This window comes from Leucoraja erinacea, chromosome 14 (assembly GCF_028641065.1).
Source record: "Leucoraja erinacea ecotype New England chromosome 14, Leri_hhj_1, whole genome shotgun sequence".
Taxonomy (NCBI): domain Eukaryota; kingdom Metazoa; phylum Chordata; class Chondrichthyes; order Rajiformes; family Rajidae; genus Leucoraja; species Leucoraja erinaceus.
In genome coordinates this window covers 50,483,314-50,498,996 of record NC_073390.1, presented here as the reverse complement: position 1 = coordinate 50,498,996, position 15,683 = coordinate 50,483,314, and the positions used below count along the sequence as shown (strand labels likewise).

The window sequence follows — 15,683 nt, the reverse complement described above, 5'->3', positions numbered from 1 at the left end:
GGGTTGGGTAAGGGGGAAACTGTTTCCCAGTCACTTCCTGGCAAGGATGCGACTATTCTCCGAGTCGCGTCCTCCTCGCCCCCCCTCCCCCCCCCCCCCCCCCCCCCCCCCCGCGGCCTATTTCCCCCCCCCCCCCCGGCCTATTCGCCCCCGCGGCCTATTTCGGGTCGAGACCCGAACCGTCACGTATTCCTTTTCTCCAGAGATACTGTCTGACCCGCAGAGTTACTCCACCTTTTTGTGTCTATCTTCAGTTTAAACCAGCATCTGCAGTTCCTTCCTCCACTACAGCTGTGCCACTGTGCCACCCAGTGAGGATAGGGAAAGTGCCCTCCTAGTGGAGTATAAGAGCAAAGAAAACTTGGAATTCAAATGCAGCACTGAGGGAGTTTAATTGATCATTATATTCCCGTCAAAGAAATCTAATTTGTTTATGTCATTTTCAGGATGTAATCTGTGGAATTCTTCTTACTGCGGTCCTGATGGGCTTGACGTACCCGTTCTGGAACATTCTCGATGACCTCCAGTTAACCAGCCCCCTAACTCCACTCATTGCAGTGGTTTTGCCTTTTCTCATGAGCTATAATTACCCAGCGTTGGATCACTACAGCCCAACCAGGGGAGACACCACCATAATCCTGGCTGTGGCTTCAGGGTGTACTGTTGGATTTTGGATGAACTACCAGTACGGTCAAACGTACGAGCCTACAGGACCTCTCCCATTTGAAGTACCTTCTATAACTCTACAAGTTGCATTGATGGCCATCGCCCGCTTTCTCGTTGGAATTAGCATCCTCTTTGCCACTCGCTTAATTGTCAAAACCATTTCGCTCAAAGTAGTGTGTGCTTGGTTTCATGTTCCAGATGATATGGAAGCCAGGAAGAGATTGGAGATCGAAGTGCCCTACAAATTTGCAACATATTCTTCCATTGGCTTTGTTGCAACAGCGGTAGTGCCCCTGCTGCATCAATACCTCAACCTCTTGTGAGGATTTGGGATTGAATGATTCCCGTGCAGAATGCATCCCATGTGTTGATGAAGACTTCCTGTAAAGAAATGTCCTGCAAATACTATTATGACTCAACCTGTTTCAACAGTTTTGGAAGACGCAGTCGATTCTTTAATTTAGTAGAATTGTTGCAAGCCCAAAGCTCCTTGACAGAAGCAACAGAAGTAGATGGAGTGGTAATGAATGCATACTTCATCAAGTGATGTTGAATCTAAAAGTTGGAAAGTCTCTAAAGTTGTTACAACTCTATAAAATTTTGGTGAGGTCGCATTAAAGGTCATTAGGTCATAAGTGACAGGAGCAGAATTAGGCCATTCGGCCCATCAAGTCAACTCCATCGTTCATTGAGAGGGGATCTTATAGAAACGTACAAAATTCTTAGGGGGTTGGACAGGCGAGATGCAGGAAGATTGTTCCCGATGTTGGGGAAGTCCAGGACAAGGGGTCACAGTTTAAGGATAAAGGGGAAATCCTTTAGGACCGAGATGAGAAAAACATTTTTCACACAGAGAGTGGTGAATCTCTGGAACTCTCTGCCACAGAAGGTAGTTGAGGCCAGTACATTGGCTATATTTAAGAGGGAGATAGATGTGGCCTTTGTGACTAAAGGAATCAGGGGGTATGGAGAGAAGGCAGGTACAAGATACTGAGTTGGATGATCAGCCATGGTCATATTGAATGTCGGTGCAGGCTCGAAGGGCCGAATGGCCTACTCCTGCACCTATTTTCTATGTTTCTATGTTTCTATTCATGGCTGATCTATCTCTTCCTCCTAACCCCATTCTCCCATTTGGAGTATTTTGTGCAATTCTGGTTGCCACGGAAGGATGTGGAGGCTTTTGATTAGGGTGCAGGCTATTCATCAGGATATCGCCTGGATTAGAGTGTTATTAATTAGCTATAGGGTGGGGTTAGGCAAACTTGGACTGTTTACTCTGGAGTGTTGGAGGTCGAGGGTAGATAGAAGCATTGGTTTATTATTATTACATGTACCAAGATACAATGAGAAGCTTTGTTTGTAAGTTATCCAGTCAAATCATACTGTACATGAGTCATTAACAAGTACAACATGGCCAGTACAGTCACGATGGGCCAAAGAGTGTCTTCCCGAGCTGGATTGGTCCATGTATTTGGTACACAGTGATCTAGAACGTGTGTGAGTGATATTACAAACTTATCATTATCCACAAGAAACCTGCAGTACCTTTACCTCTTCCTGTCCTTTGCCTCTTTCAAAAGATATGTTTAAGATGAGTGGCTGTAAGGACCCACACTCCTTGATGGTACTCACCTGACAACTGCATAACTTTGGATTGGCAGATATTGAACTTGGAAATTACTTGATGTCAATTTGTAGTTGAAAACCAATGAGGTTTACAACAAAGCAAGTTTCGCTGTCCTCCTGAAACATTTTACTCTTTGTATGCCTCAATGTCACCTTCCCCATATCCAACAATGGATCATCATCTGCTTTGATCCATTCTTTTCACACCTTACATGTTCTTTGTACCCTTCCATATCTTGTTTCCCTCTCCCGATTCTCAGTCTGAAGAAGGGTCTTGACCCGAAACGTCACCCATTCTTTCTCTCGAGAGGCTGCCTGTCCCACTGGGTTACTCCAGCATTTTGTGTCTATCCTCAGTGTAAACCAGCATCCGCAGTTCCTCCCAACGCAAAGATGTCTCAACAGCGGTTATATTTCAAATACCTCATTGGCTGTAAAATAAAAAGTTAGGGATGTACCTAGCTTTTGAAAAGTGCAAGTTTTATTTTCTTGACCAAGCAGACACATCACAAATAATCGTCAAATCCGCCTCACTTCCCTAAGTAGATTATTTTTGTCAATTCATTGATTCAAAGATGATAAGTTTGTGCTTCCACTAGAACGTATGCAATAGTAACAAGGCTGGTTATCTGATGTTGCAGCAATCCTAACGAAGTTCTCTCAAAGTGCAAAGCTTTGTGTATCACGGGTATAGCTGGATTATGGCCATCTTTGTCAAGCTCAAAATACTAAATCATCGGAGGCACATTATTCCACACATTCCACAAATGAATCCTTTCTACACTTAGATATTGTGTTTTGTCCTGATAATTAATAGTCATGACAGCAATCAAATGCATTTATGTAGCACCCTTGACTGAAAAATGGCCCACACTGCTTCAGAGAAAGTTTATTGATGAGATGAAGACGGAGGGACAGTGACATCGTCATTCATTTATGAGTAATTAGGTGTAACTATGCAAAGATGTAGTAACTAAATTATCAATAAATTTGCTCCAGTAAAAAAGACGCAAATCTCACAAACAGACGTCACTGTTTAAAATGGAAATATTGAAAATAATAGTTATAGTCAGAGTTATACAGCACAGAAATATGCCCTTCGGCCCAACTCCCTGTCAACCAAGTTGGCCCATAAAAGGTTCACCAGACTGATTCCTGTGATGTCAGGACTTTCATATGAAGAAAGACTGGATAGACTCGGTTTGTACTCGCTAGAATTTAGAAGATTGAGGGGGGATCTTATAGAAACGTACAAAATTCTTAAGGGGTTGGACAGGCTAGATGCAGGAAGATTGCTCCCGATGTTGGGGAAGTCCAGAACAAGGGGTCACGGTTTAAGGATAAGGGGGAAATCTTTTACGACCGAGATGAGGAAAACATTTTTCACACAGAGAGTGGTGAATCTCTGGAATTCTCTGCCGCAGAAGGTAGTTGAGGCCAGTTCATTGGCTATATTTAAGAGGGGGTTAGATGTGGCCCTTGTGGCTAAAGGGATCAGGGGGTATGGAGAGAAGGCAGGTACAGGATACTGAGTTGGATGATCAGCCATGATCATATTGAATGGCGGTGCAGGTTCGAAGGGCCGAATGGCCTACTCCTGCACCTATTTTCTATGTTTCTATATAAGCTAGTCCCATTTGCCTGCATTTGGCCCATATTCCTCTTAACCTTTCCTATCCATGCATGCTGTCTAAGTGTCTTTTTTTTTTAATGTTGTTATAGTATTTGGCCTCAACTACCTCCCCTGGCAGCTCTTTGCATACACCCACCACCCTCTGAGTGAAAAAGTTGCCCCCAAGGTTTGTATTAAATGTTGTCCCTCACCTTAAATTTTGCTTTTTCCTGCAGCCGCTCTTAGAGGCTCGACATTGGAAGTGGCGCATTAGTACAGCTGCTAGAGCTGCTGTCTCTCAGAGCCAGAGACCTGGGTTCGATCCCGACCTTCCGTGCTGTCCGTGTGGAGTTTGCACGTTATTCCTGTGACCGTGTGGGTTTCCTTCGGATGCTCCAGCTCCCTCCCACATCCCAAAGGCGTGTAGTTTTGTAGGTTAAATGACCTCTGTAAATTGCCCCTAATGTGTAGGGAGTGGATGCAAATGTGGGAAACCATACAACTATTATGAACGGGTGATCGATGGTTGGCAAAGAGCCCTGTTTCCATGTTGTATCTCTAAACTAAAACTAAAATGACCTACGCTCCACTCATCCGGTAAAAATAGTTATTAGCAATGATCACATATAATCTTCGAATGGGCTGCACTGATGGTATACAATGAATCCAAAACAGTTCCTCAGCAAAATATCTTCTTGATTATTTTCAAAATCAATTTTCTGCTCTACATACTATGAAAAAGTTATTTTGTATGGAATTTATTTACAATTTTTGAATTGTCCTCAAATAATGAAAGCATTTGTACCTTCCGACAGAATATTGGAATATGTTCAAAGATGATTCATCTATACATAGAACTTGTAAAAATATTGTGTGTTTTTTGTTTAGAATTTAAACTACACGGACCGCAGAAGCAATCTAGTGCAAGACTGAACATGATCATATCTTTTCATAATTAAATTAAATACATTGTGATTCTTGCTGCATTGTGAAGTCCTTCTCACTGCATTGATCAGTGTTATCTATAACCATTGCAAGTGGTTGCAGAACTATTTAATAAATTAAGGAGAGAAATTGCATGAACAAGAAAGTCAGCATTCTGCCTGTTTAGAGGCATAAATTTAACATTTGTGGGGAAAAGGGTTGCAGAAAAGTATTTAAGGATACGGTTAAACTGGAGTGGGTGCAGAATAGATTCACGGAAATGCTGGAGTAACTCAGCAGGTCAAACAGCATCTCTGGACAAAATGGAATACCAAGAAGATATTAATGCCCCTGTCCCACTTAGGACACCTGAACGGAAACCTCTGGAGACTTTGCACCCCACCCAAGATTTTAATGCGGTTCCCGGAGGTTTTTGTCAGTATCCCTACCTGCTTCCACCACCTGCAACCTCCGGGAACCGCACGGAAACCTTGGGTGGGGCGCAAAGTCTCCAGAGGTTCCCGTTCAGGTTTCCTAAGTGGGACAGGGGCATTAGATGACATTTCGGGTTGGGACACGTCGAAAATAAAGGACAAATGGACTACAGGGTACTGATTGCAGTCTGGGACACAGCACCTTAACAACGTGCTGAATTTGCAAAGACTAAACCATGATTCTGACACAGGCTTAAATTCAAGGGCAGGTTATTCAATTGAGAATCAAGAAACAGCTCTCTATGTAGCAAATGCAAAATGTACCATTCTCTCGCACAAGAAAACAGTAAGCTTTCATTCAATTCATTATTTTAAATCTATGATGGGCAAGACCTTTTGCTGGGGGAAATGTAAGTGACGTGGAAACAAGCAATACAATTAAGCCATTGGCAACTATTGTAAGTATTTACAACAAGCAAATAGCTGTCAGTTATTTTTAACACTAGATATCTTCCCTAAGATTGAAACAGGTTTATTCATTACATCAGGAACCAGGATAGTCTCAGTTATCTCCGGGAAGAAAAGGTTGTCTTATCTTATTGTTCTTGCAGGTGCATGATCTGAGGCCTCATGATTTAATGATTCGTCTAAGTGAGACCAATTATTTTCCAAAGCACTTAATGTTTTTTTCTAAGTGAGCCTGCTTGCTTGGTGTGAGGGCTGTTAGCAGACAACTCAATTTTAGCTAAAGACCCTGCATTAACTCCCTACGTTAGGGCAGCGCATTGGTGCAGCAGGTAGTGCAGCTGCCTCCCAGCACCTGGGACTCGGGTTCAATCCCGACTCCTGTGCTGTCTGTGCTTAGTGGTCACCTTCTCCCTGTGCCGCCTGGGTTTCCTCCGGGTGCTCCGGTTTCCTCCCACGACGTGCGCCTATGCGAGTTGCCTCTAATGTGTAGGGAGTAGATGTGATAGAACTAGTGCGAATGACTTATCGATGGTCGGCAAGGACTCGGTGGGCCAAAGAGGCTGTTTTCAATGTCGTTTCTCTAAACTAAACTAAAATTACACAATTGCTTTTATTCCACATTTCTCTTTGCTACTAGAACAAATCTATGTGGTGTGATTGAAGTTTTTACCGCAGGTAAGTTACAACTGCATATGTCAACATTTCAGTTTTAATGATTTTGCTTGGTCTCATGTTATACTTATGTTGCATCTGAATGCTATTTCATATATTCATGGTTTTGGTAATTTATGCTAAAGGCCATACTACAATGTTCCAAGCAAATAAAGAAAATTACATTATGGAAACCATATTTAAGGACTAAGCAGGCACAGGATCCTTTGCCTTATTAAATATTCCTCTTTACAGTTGAATAGTGTCATGAGCTGCTCTTAGTACAGAAAGGCTGAATGACACTAAAGTGTGATAAGAACTAAGGAGAAGTCTCATCCTTCAAAGGAACGGCTCAATATTAATCTCCAGCGCGGAGCAGGGCATGGTCAGTTCAAATTTGGTGATAACATCAGGGTGAAGAACTCCCAGCTTGCCTATGCTCTCACCTAGAGCAAAGATCTCCGCACAGCGTCCCGGGAAGAAAGTGGAATCTATGTGAGGGGAGAGAAGAGAACAAAAAGAGTCAGTATTTCTTCACTTTCAATAACCAGCAGATGTGACTGGCTTTCCCTCACACTGCCCCGAAGCTGGTAACTGATAACAGCTTTAATTAAATCTTGAACAGCTTTAAATGAAAATTTATAATTGTCTTCCGCGGGTCAGAAGTAAGCTCGGCTTTGATGATGGTGGCCAAAAACTCTGCTCTGTTTTTCCCCCAAGAATCTAAATGAGTAACTAGTCTTTATCACATTTTCAAGATAATTAACCATCAAAGGCACAAGCTGCTCTTCACCAAAGAACCAAGTATTTGCATTAACAAATAATTAGAAATGTGCAACCCAATTTCACATCTATTTGAAAAAATATATACAACCATGGTATTCTGCTAACAATTCTCAGAAGAGTGTTTTCTACTTTATTCTATTTTGTCCTTCTTTTGGTATCAGCAAACATCCTGTTTACGACTGGGACATTAAGGAATTTAGTTGTTTTTTAATAGACATTTGAACTGTCATTGATCATTTCCACTCCCCACTGAAATCCTCACATTCAAGCTATAACCTATTCCTGAACATTCATCCCTCCTGCCTTCCTTAAACCTAGGATCAGAAAAGATCAAGTAAGTAAGTTTATTAGCCAAGGACCGAGATGAGAAAATCATTTTTCACACAGAGAGTGGTGAATCTGTGGAATTCTCTGCCACAGAAGGTAGTTGAGGCCAGTTCATTGGCTATATTTAAGAGGGAGTTAGATGTGGCCCTTGTGGCTAAAGGGATCAGGGGGTATGGAGAAAAGGCAGGTACAGGATACTGAGTTAGATGATCAGCCATGATCATATTGAATGGCGGTGCAGGCTCGAAGGGTCGAATGGCCTACTCCTGTACCTATTTTCTATGTTTCTAAGTATTCACATACAAGGAAATTGCTTTGGTGCTCGGCATAGAAAATAAATGTATTGTATTATACAACCCAATGCTTTCACTGCTTATAAAACATTTACATCAAAAATGTAAATTAGTTGAAAAGAATAAAAAATCCTGGTTTTCAATCTGTGTTGTCAGCAAAACCATTCAATACATAAGATCATACTGACTTTTTATTTATTCATTAATATCTTTAAATATGAAAAATTAAAATTAAAAACATTTAGAGATTAAACGTCTACTACAGAGTGTACTGACATTGCACAGTGTAATGATCGCAGAAATTGTGTACAGTGAAAAGTAATAGTTTAAATTCATTTTGAATTATTCTCCCAACTTTTCTTAAACAGATCTCAAAAATCTTCCTTTGGAAATTACATTATGAAGTAATTTAAACAATATGTTTTACAGCAATCTACAATTAACTCTCTTTGAGTATGCAGATTTTTACCAATTATTGTTCATCGCTAATCTCAGAAAAATCAGTGTTTCACGAGTACACATTTCCTCGTGTGCATATCTTTGTAATATCAATTGGTCCACTAAATTTAAACTCTTAAAACCAAGGTCCAAAACTTGTGCCAGATCAACAGACTCCCCCTGCTGTTTTATTACACGTGTCCTTATTCATTGAATGTCAATGGTACGTGGCCCTGCAAATTGCTGAGCATACAAGGTGGAAATGCCATGGTGTCTGCCACAGGGCATCTGGGCGAAATGTCAAGCAACCCTGCATTACTTTTTTTTTACAGTAATTTGCCAAGGAACAGAACATTATTTGGACTGTGACTGAAGAAGGAGTTTAATCTCAGCCCTATAAGTGACAGCATTATTTTACACCCCTAACCCAGTCCATGCAACTCGGAAAACTTTGGAAAATGACGAGAAGCCATTTCTTCCAACAATACTATTTAACGGCTCTCAATAGATAGAATACTTTTTCCCATCAGTGCAGTGGGAGTGAATGTACAAGTACTAGATATTTAGTCATAGAAACATAGAAAATAGGTGCGGGAGTAGGCCATTCGACCCTTCGAGCCTGCACCGCCATTCAATATGATCATGGCTGATCATCCAACTCAGTATCCTTTACCTGCCTTCTCTCCATACCCCCTGATCCCCTTAGCCACAAGGGCCACATCTAACTCCCTCTTAAATATAGCCAATGAACTGGCCTCAACTACCTTCTGTGGCAAATAATTCCACAGATTCACCACTCTCTGTGTTTTTTCTCATCTCGATCCTAAAAGACTTCCCCCTTATTCTTAAACTGTGACCCCTTGTTCTGGACTTCCCCAACATCGGGAACAATCTTCCTGCATCTAGTCTGTCCAACCCCTTAAGAATTTAGTACGTTTCCATAAGATCCCCCCTCGATCTTCTAAATTTTAGTGCGTACAAGCCAAGTCTATCCAGTCTTTCTTCATATGAAAGTCCTGACATCCCAGGAGTCATACAGGACAGAAACAGGCCTTTTGGCCCAACTTTTCCATCCCAACCAAGACACCCCATCTATGCAAGTCCAACCTACCTGCATTTGGCCCACATCCCCCTCAACATTTCCTATATATGTACCTGTCCAAATATCAGAACATTTAAAGTTGGATAAAATAGCAACAAGTCACAGAGTGCATTGTTTCCGATTTTGAATGTAGCAAAGCTAAATTGTACTAAATAGCAAAAGTGATCCAGCTTTAGATGCACGTATTAAAATGGAACACAGCACAATGCTATACAGTGAACCCAGAGAAAAGTTCAACAAAAGTGCAGAACCTCTGAAATGGACTGCACCTTCAGGAAGTTTACATTTAATAATCACTTTGACTCTTCACTTGACTCAAGTACTTATTAAAAACATTTCCCAGCAGGGAAAGCAGCAGTTGGCTTAGTGTCTGAACTGCACAGGTGTAAAGCCTCTCAGGTGGTGTGTCTAATCCTTTTACGTTAAGCACCATTTCTACACATCAAAGAACACATCAAGAAAAGTCCGACAGTTCCAGCCAGAATCCTGCAGCTGAGAACCTGTCCATAACTTCACTATTTCCTCAGTGTTTGCTGAATCTGGGCGGATCGTGGTGTTATCTAGGGTCTGTGGTTAGTGATTATTACATTAGTTTGCTATTAATAAAAACAGTCTGTGTCCCTTCTCCCTATTTCTCTACCACACGAATCACACGACATTTATAACACAGGGAAAGACTATTTGGTTTTCATCAGTCTTCTCTCCTAACCAATCATTAATCCAAGGCAACAATCAATTTTTGTAATTGAAATTCCAGATTTCTATGGCTTTACCTCAGTTCTGTTTGAGCCAATTGTAAATCTTAAAAAGAAAAAAAATCACATTCCAAATTCATGATGAACATTTTACAATTAGTTTATTTTTGTACCCACGATACCCAAACTAAGATTTTTTAATTCTGTCATTATATTTCTCTGTCAAAATCTCAAAAGATCTGTTTCAATATCACCATAACCTCAATAGGCTACAACAGTTTGTTTTCACTCAATTTTTCCTTGAATATATATTATTTGTTACTGGGTCAATCAACCTATACCATGAGTGCATTACAAGTTTAAATGATCCTTTTAATTAGGGAGTTGATGTTAACTTTCCAATTGCTGGAAAAAAAATGTCTACAACAGATTACGCAAAATATCCTAAACCCACATCCTGTTTTAGTTTAAGTAGCGTTCACACAACAGGGAAAAACAATAGAAATAGACCACAGAAGAGTTTAATGCGTCATTATGGACTATTTAAAACCTCTAATGATTTCATTAACAAATCGTTTAAGGAGAACATAGTCATTTGTGAAATATGACATCAGGATAGTCGTTGGATGGGACATATTCTATAGACATATTCTATAGACATAATGGTCCAGCTTCTTTCACCTAAGGAAGCTGGCAAAGGTGAAGCCCATTCTCGAGCGGCAGCATTTTGAAACAGTAATCCATGCCTTTATTACATCTCGGCTGGATTACTGTAACGCACTCTACTCTGGAGTCTCACGAGCTTCGTTGGCTCGTCTCCAGTTGGTCCAAAATGCTGCCGCTCGCCTTTTAACCGGAACTCGAAAGAGGGAGCACATTACGCCAATTTTGGCCTCCCTTCACTGGCTCCCAGTGCACTTTCGAGTTCATTTTAAAATTATTTTATTTGTTTTTAAATCATTGAATGGCCTCGCCCCGCCTTACCTCTCTGAGCTGCTCCACCTATATGCTCCTGCCCGGTGCCTCAGGTCAGCGGATCAGCTGCTCCTTGAGGTACCAAGGTCTAAGCGGAAGCTCAGAGGGGATAGAGCCTTTTCTGTTGCTGCCCCGGCACTCTGGAACACCTTGCCGTTGCACATCAGACAGGCCCCTTCACTGTCCATCTTTAAATCCTCCCTAAAAACTCACTTTTATTCACTGGCTTTCGACACTGGCTGAGACATTGTTCCTGTTTTAGTGCTTTTAATGTCTTTTAATTTTTACTGTTTTTATAGTCCTGTCATCTTAATGGTTTTAGTAGTTTGTAATAACTTTTTGTTGACTTCCCATGTACAGCACTTTGTGGTAACTGATGTTGTCTAAAAGCGCTTTATAAATAAAGTTATTATTATTACATATACCTTGTATATATAGTCTTAACTGCCAGGCGAGTGGAAAAATGGATTGGCAATACTGAATATTCTTTCTGAACCTTGTGAATTGCAGTTGTCTATATTGAAGTGGTGCCATATTAGATCTTAAAAAGTATGATCAATGTACTGAGCAAACATTATCTACTTTTACATATATATGCAAAATTATATCACATTGTAATTAATTTTGTTTGATTTGAAAGAATGGCTCGGTCAATTTGTGGTGGAAATACTATTGAACCACAGAAGGTCCAGGTGCATGAACAAACTTCCTGAAAAGTAAATCTTAGAACAGGGCCACCACCGGAATCTTTGGTTCCAGAGCCTTTCTGGATTATCCGTTTCCCTGGACTATCAGAGGTCACGGCCACTCCTTGAGAGGAGTCCAATAGTAACCCCCATAACCTTTGACGGCCTTACTAATCAAGAAAGTCAAACTCCACTTTAAAAATACCCAAATGACTAGGCCTCTACAGCTGTCTGTGGCAATGAATCCCACAGATTCACCACCATCTGACTTAAAATATTTCCTCCTCATCACCTTTCTGAAGGTATATCCGATTATTCTGAGTCTATGCCCTCTGGTTCTGGACTCTCCCACTAGTGGAAACATCCTCTCCACATCCACTCTATCCAGGCCTTTCATTATTAGGTAAGTTTCAATGAGGGCCCCACCCCCCTCATCCTTCTAAACTAAATTCTTCATTATTCTTTGGAGCGCAGAAGGTTAAGGGGGGACTTGATAGAGGTCTTTAAAATGATGAGAGGGATAGACAGAGTTAACATGGAAAAGCTTTTCCCACTGAGAGGAGGGAAGATGCAAACAAGGGGACATGACTTGAGAATTAAGGGACAGAAGTTTAGGGGTAACATGAGGGGGAACTTCTTTACTCAGAGAGTGGTGGCTGTGTGGAATGAGCTTCCAGTGAAGGTGGTGGAGGCAGGTTCGTTTTTATCATTTAAAAATAAATTGGATAGTTATATGGACGAGAAAGGAATGGAGGGTTATGGTCTGTGCGCAGGTATATGGGACTAGGGGAGAATACGTGTTCGGCACGGACTAGAAGGGTCGAGATGGCCTGTTTCCGTGCTGTAATTGTTATATGGTTATTATCCTTTTCTCCATAGCAAGGTCAGACAAGGAGGTTAAAACAGAAAACACTCAAAATACTCAGCAGGCCCAGCACTGCCTGGGAAATGGAAACAGAAACAGAATGAACGTTTTGGGCCCATGACCTGTTTTCATCAGGGTCATCGACCTGAATTTTTTTTCCCCCTCTCCAAAGTTACGGATCTGCTGAGTATTTCAGCAGTTTCTGATTTTACTTCGGAATTCCATCATCTGCAGTATTATGCATTTCCAGAAATGGAGATGTTTTCAACTGTTGCTGTGTTGTTACACACACAATTCTTCAGGTGATATAACAGACAAGATCACCCTATTATTTATGGTGGGACTCATAAGTAGTCCATAATGTTCATGTTATGTCATACTGCCCATGACCACCTACAAAGGAAGAGTCTTTAGATCTCCACTTGCTATTCATTAGCATTCACTGTGCCCTGGTATTGACACCCTGAGATTACTGCAGACCATAAGTGTATCTGAACAAGCCATAAGACATCTTGGGCTACCCATGCAGGACCGAGGTAAGATTTCCTGCCACCTTATCTCACCTCCCAAAGCCCCAAATCTTAATTGTTTAAGAAGAAACTGCAGATGCTGGAAAATCGAAGGTACACAAAAAAGCTGGAGAAACTCAGCCGGTGCAGCAGCATCTATGGAGTGAAGGAAAAAGGCAACGTTTCGGCCCGAAACTGTAACCTATACCAATAGAAGAACAAGGACAAGAACAAAGCCCCTCCGTGTTGCACTCCAGCCTAACATGGAAATGTATCACCATAACCCCCTCATCACTGGATTTCAGACTTCAGAGATACACTGTGGAAACAGGCCCTTCGGCCCACCGAGTCCCTGCAAACCAGCGAACCCCGTAAACTAGCACTACCCTACACACTAGGGATCATTTGCAATTTTACAGAAGCCAATTAACCTGCAACCATGTACCCCTATGGAGTGTTCAAACTCCGTACAGACAGCACCCATAGTCAGGATCGAGCCAGGGTCTCTGGCACTGTAAGGCAGCAACTCGACCGCTGAGCCACCATGCCACCCTGGATAAAGCTCCTGAAACTCTCCAGCCAATAATACTGTGACTGCAATGGTTCCAGGTATAAATTCGATGACAGATGAGTATTCATTGCTGGCATTACCAATAAGATCCAAATTCCATGCATGAATAGTAAAAGCTCCTGCATCTTTTAAAATAGATTAATAACAAAAAAATATCTGGTAAACCAATTTATCCCAAGATTTTTGCAATTTGTATTATGAAGTTATAGGCTGACATGAGGAACCATGTTACTGTCATCAAACTGTTTGCATTTGCTGGAGTGAAGGAAATAGGCAACGTTTCGGGCCAAAACCCTTCCCCAGACTGCGGATGGGTTTCGGCCCAAAACGTTGCCCATTTCCTTCGCTCCATAGATGCTGCTGCACCCGCTGAGTTTCTCCAACATTTTTGCACACCTTCGATTTTCCAGCATCTGCAGTTCCTTCTTAAACACATGTTTACGTTTGCTGCTCTACTTAAACCAAGAATGAGATAATCAACCAGTCCCGCAGATGAAGCTTACATTTCCTTGCAGAATCTAACAGTGTGTTACTGTGCTTTAGGATAACTAAAAGTTAACTTTGACAAAATACACTAAATTAAAATGATGGCTACACCATTTATAAGATGGTAGCTCACACTGTAGCAGAATAGTTTGATGTACGTTTTCAGGATTTGCAACGTAGCCTTGCCTAAAACATATGATTTTATCAAGAGACAATGGTTTTCACAATCAATTCACAAATTATGAAAAATTAATTTTCTTCACAACAGCCCCATTCTGACCAAAATAACCTAAAATACCCCCAGTTAATCACGTGTAATCATTTAATAGCACCCCATGGCGCTAATTACCTAAATTATAAGTGGAAATTTCATATTCTAACGGCAAAGCTGATTGATTTTGTGCTGTGAATGGTTATTATATTATAATGCCATTACACCTCACCGTTCTACATATAATGGACTTAGCTTCACCAGCGGTCCCAGGAGATGGTAACTGAACCAGACTTCTGACTCATGCAAGTCTGTTCTGCTACGCCTGTTTGCTAATGCTGCTGTTCCGTATCCAAGCGCTAACAGGATCACAGAATCTCCTGATGATACACATTACCCTGAATGGCCACCTACGCTATCTCTGCTCCACTTTCTGTAGCCTGAGCGGGGGATCATTTTTCACACACTGTCCCCACAAAGGCAAATGGCACTCAACAATTTCATCCCCATTTCCCGTCATCTGTATACACGGACAGGTGGTTCTAAGAAGGCAGCAGAAGGTCAGAATTCAGAAGCAATATGAAAGGAATGTATTTTTTCCAACCATAAAGGTCGCAAACCTTGTTTGACATAAGATAATAAGGCAGGGCGGAGAGGATGGTTAATTAAAGGATGCGGCAATTCCAAGGCAACCTTCAATTGAATTATTTGGCCTTCAATTGAATTATTTAATTCAACCTAAAATGATCTGCCTCAAAACCTATGAGCACAATTTTTCCTGGCAAATGGTAGAATTTTCAACTAGCTTGGAAAATGGAAAATTTGTGAAGCAGTTACATTTATTCCTTGCAATGGAAACACACATTAAATTTGCTCAGGTACAAAATGTAAAAGCTAGTCATAGAAATATAGAAACCTACATCCCAGGAGGAAGTCATTCTGCCTGCATTGGTGCAGATTCTCAGTTCTATAATACTGCTTTTTAAAAATCTGTAACCTTTTCAACAACTTGTTCAAATCCCCATCAAAACTATTTATGGAATCATCTATCCGCACCCCATCAGCAAGTGCATTCTCGTCCCAAACGCGAAAAATGAGAACACTTCTCCTCGTCTCACTTCTAGGCCCTTTGCCAATGACTCTAAACCCATAGCCCAGGGTTTGCTGGCTCACTCAATGAAACATTTTTCCAGTTTAATCAATCAAATATTTTGGAAACTACTTTTAGTTCATTTTTGCTGCAGAGAGAACAGTCTCAAGACTTTTAAATTTTCCTCTTAACTGAAACTGCTTATTTTTGCGAACATTTTTCATGTCTTCATATCTTGTACTGTTCAAAATTGAACACAATACTC

At 41.2% G+C, this 15,683-nt stretch overlaps 2 protein-coding genes across 4 annotated transcripts in view; one reads left to right on the top strand and one right to left on the bottom strand.

The window, feature by feature from the left end:
* The window catches only part of sgpp2 (sphingosine-1-phosphate phosphatase 2), a 31,268-nt gene extending 26,980 nt beyond the window's left edge, over window positions 1-4,288 (top strand). For both annotated transcript variants that reach the window (XM_055646411.1, XM_055646410.1), the window contains one exon: window positions 447-4,288. In XM_055646411.1, the coding sequence (XP_055502386.1) occupies window positions 447-989 (543 nt within the window). In that variant the 3' untranslated portion in view covers window positions 990-4,288. The remainder of the gene's footprint in view (window positions 1-446) is intronic.
* A 1,493-nt stretch (window positions 4,289-5,781) lies between these two features.
* farsb (phenylalanyl-tRNA synthetase subunit beta) overlaps window positions 5,782-15,683 on the bottom strand; it is a 56,096-nt gene continuing 46,194 nt past the window's right edge. For both annotated transcript variants that reach the window (XM_055646407.1, XM_055646408.1), the window contains exon 17: window positions 5,782-6,875. In XM_055646407.1, coding sequence (XP_055502382.1) covers window positions 6,724-6,875 — 152 coding nt within the window. In that variant the 3' untranslated portion in view covers window positions 5,782-6,723. The remainder of the gene's footprint in view (window positions 6,876-15,683) is intronic.